This window comes from Oryzias melastigma, linkage group LG15 (assembly GCF_002922805.2).
Source record: "Oryzias melastigma strain HK-1 linkage group LG15, ASM292280v2, whole genome shotgun sequence".
Taxonomy (NCBI): domain Eukaryota; kingdom Metazoa; phylum Chordata; class Actinopteri; order Beloniformes; family Adrianichthyidae; genus Oryzias; species Oryzias melastigma.
The window spans coordinates 2712459-2713743 of record NC_050526.1 but is presented as its reverse complement, the minus strand read 5'-3'; the positions used below and the strand labels follow the sequence as shown (position 1 = coordinate 2713743).

Here is a 1285-nt window from a genome sequence, read left to right as displayed (position 1 = left end):
ATTGAAAAGACTTTTATTGGAGTGTTGCTTGATTAAATAATGTTGTATTTATTTATTTAATTAAGAACAGTTTGGGCTTCCATAGTTTACCCACTAATTCAATTTTGATCTACACATTTTTAACATGTTGTAACTGCATGATACAAAAATAATTTTAACCAATTTTGTGTCATTTCAATACAGCAAGTGGTCATTTAAAAAAATAAATAACAACTCATGAGTCAGTCTCAGCATTAAGTTTTGAAAATTAGCTTAACTTTTTCCCGCCAAAAGTGGCTTTGAGATTTCATGGAAGCAGCCATTTTGAAATGAGCGCTTCCACTGCCCCTAGTGGAAGGATGATGAACTACAGGACAGAAATGTGATATTCAACATGTTTTTAAGGCAAGTTTGGAAATGAAGAAAGACAAAAACTTTGATTTTAATGAACTCAAATATTTTCACTTGTCAGTTACTTTACTTTTGTTCTCTTCTAAACCACAAAAGCAGTAAATTAACATTTAAAACACATGTATGTGGAAATTTGACAGCCAACAACTAAATTTCTGCTAGAAAAAACATGTCTATATAATTAGGCAAATTCCTCCTTAAAAACAGGAGAGTATTATGATTTTATGATGATGTTAATTCATTGCAGGAGGAAGTAACGACAGAGTGGGACCTTTTCCATGATTACACCACGAGTCAGGTTGGCTTGCATAATATCCTGCAGGAGTTTAGGGCTGAGATGGAATCCTACAGCCGTGAACCTGGAAAATACAGGTACCCCAGCTCATTATAATGTAAAGGTTGAGGAAACAAAGGTCTTAGCCTCGTTACCACTTAGCGGTTCATTCTGGTGTTTTCTGTCCTGCAGGTTCATGGTGACGGAGTCGTATGATTATGAAGAGGTGGAGAAGACCATGATGTACTACGGGACCCCCCTGGTCAAAGAAAGTGACTTCCCCTTTAACTTCTACTTGCTGGACTTGCCTCAGAACACCAGCGGCTTGTGGGCCAAACATCTAGTTGATCTGTGGATGTCCAACATGCCCAGAGGAAAATGGCCCAACTGGGTGGTGAGTCGCATCACATTTCGGTTTCCTTCCAGCTGTAGGTCAAATGATCTGACGATCTGATGTGAAGGTAGAAGTCTGATTTGATTCTACTTCAGTGTCTTTTAGGCTCGTATCTTCATCAAAAATAGGATTAAATTGGGATTTACAAAGTTGATCTTCTGCCATGTTAAAATCCCGCTTCAGCTCTATTTTTCTCTATTATTCCCAGTGGTTTATTTATTTACTAT

At 37.4% G+C, this 1285-nt stretch overlaps 1 protein-coding gene across 1 annotated transcript in view; it reads left to right on the top strand.

Annotated features, from left to right (window-relative positions):
• The window catches only part of slc3a1 (solute carrier family 3 member 1), a 13162-nt gene that overhangs the window by 8225 nt on the left and 3652 nt on the right, over positions 1-1285 (top strand). Inside the window, exons 6-7 of the mRNA XM_024297179.2 lie at positions 638-762; positions 857-1058. Coding sequence (XP_024152947.1) covers positions 638-762; positions 857-1058 — 327 coding nt within the window. The remainder of the gene's footprint in view (positions 1-637; positions 763-856; positions 1059-1285) is intronic.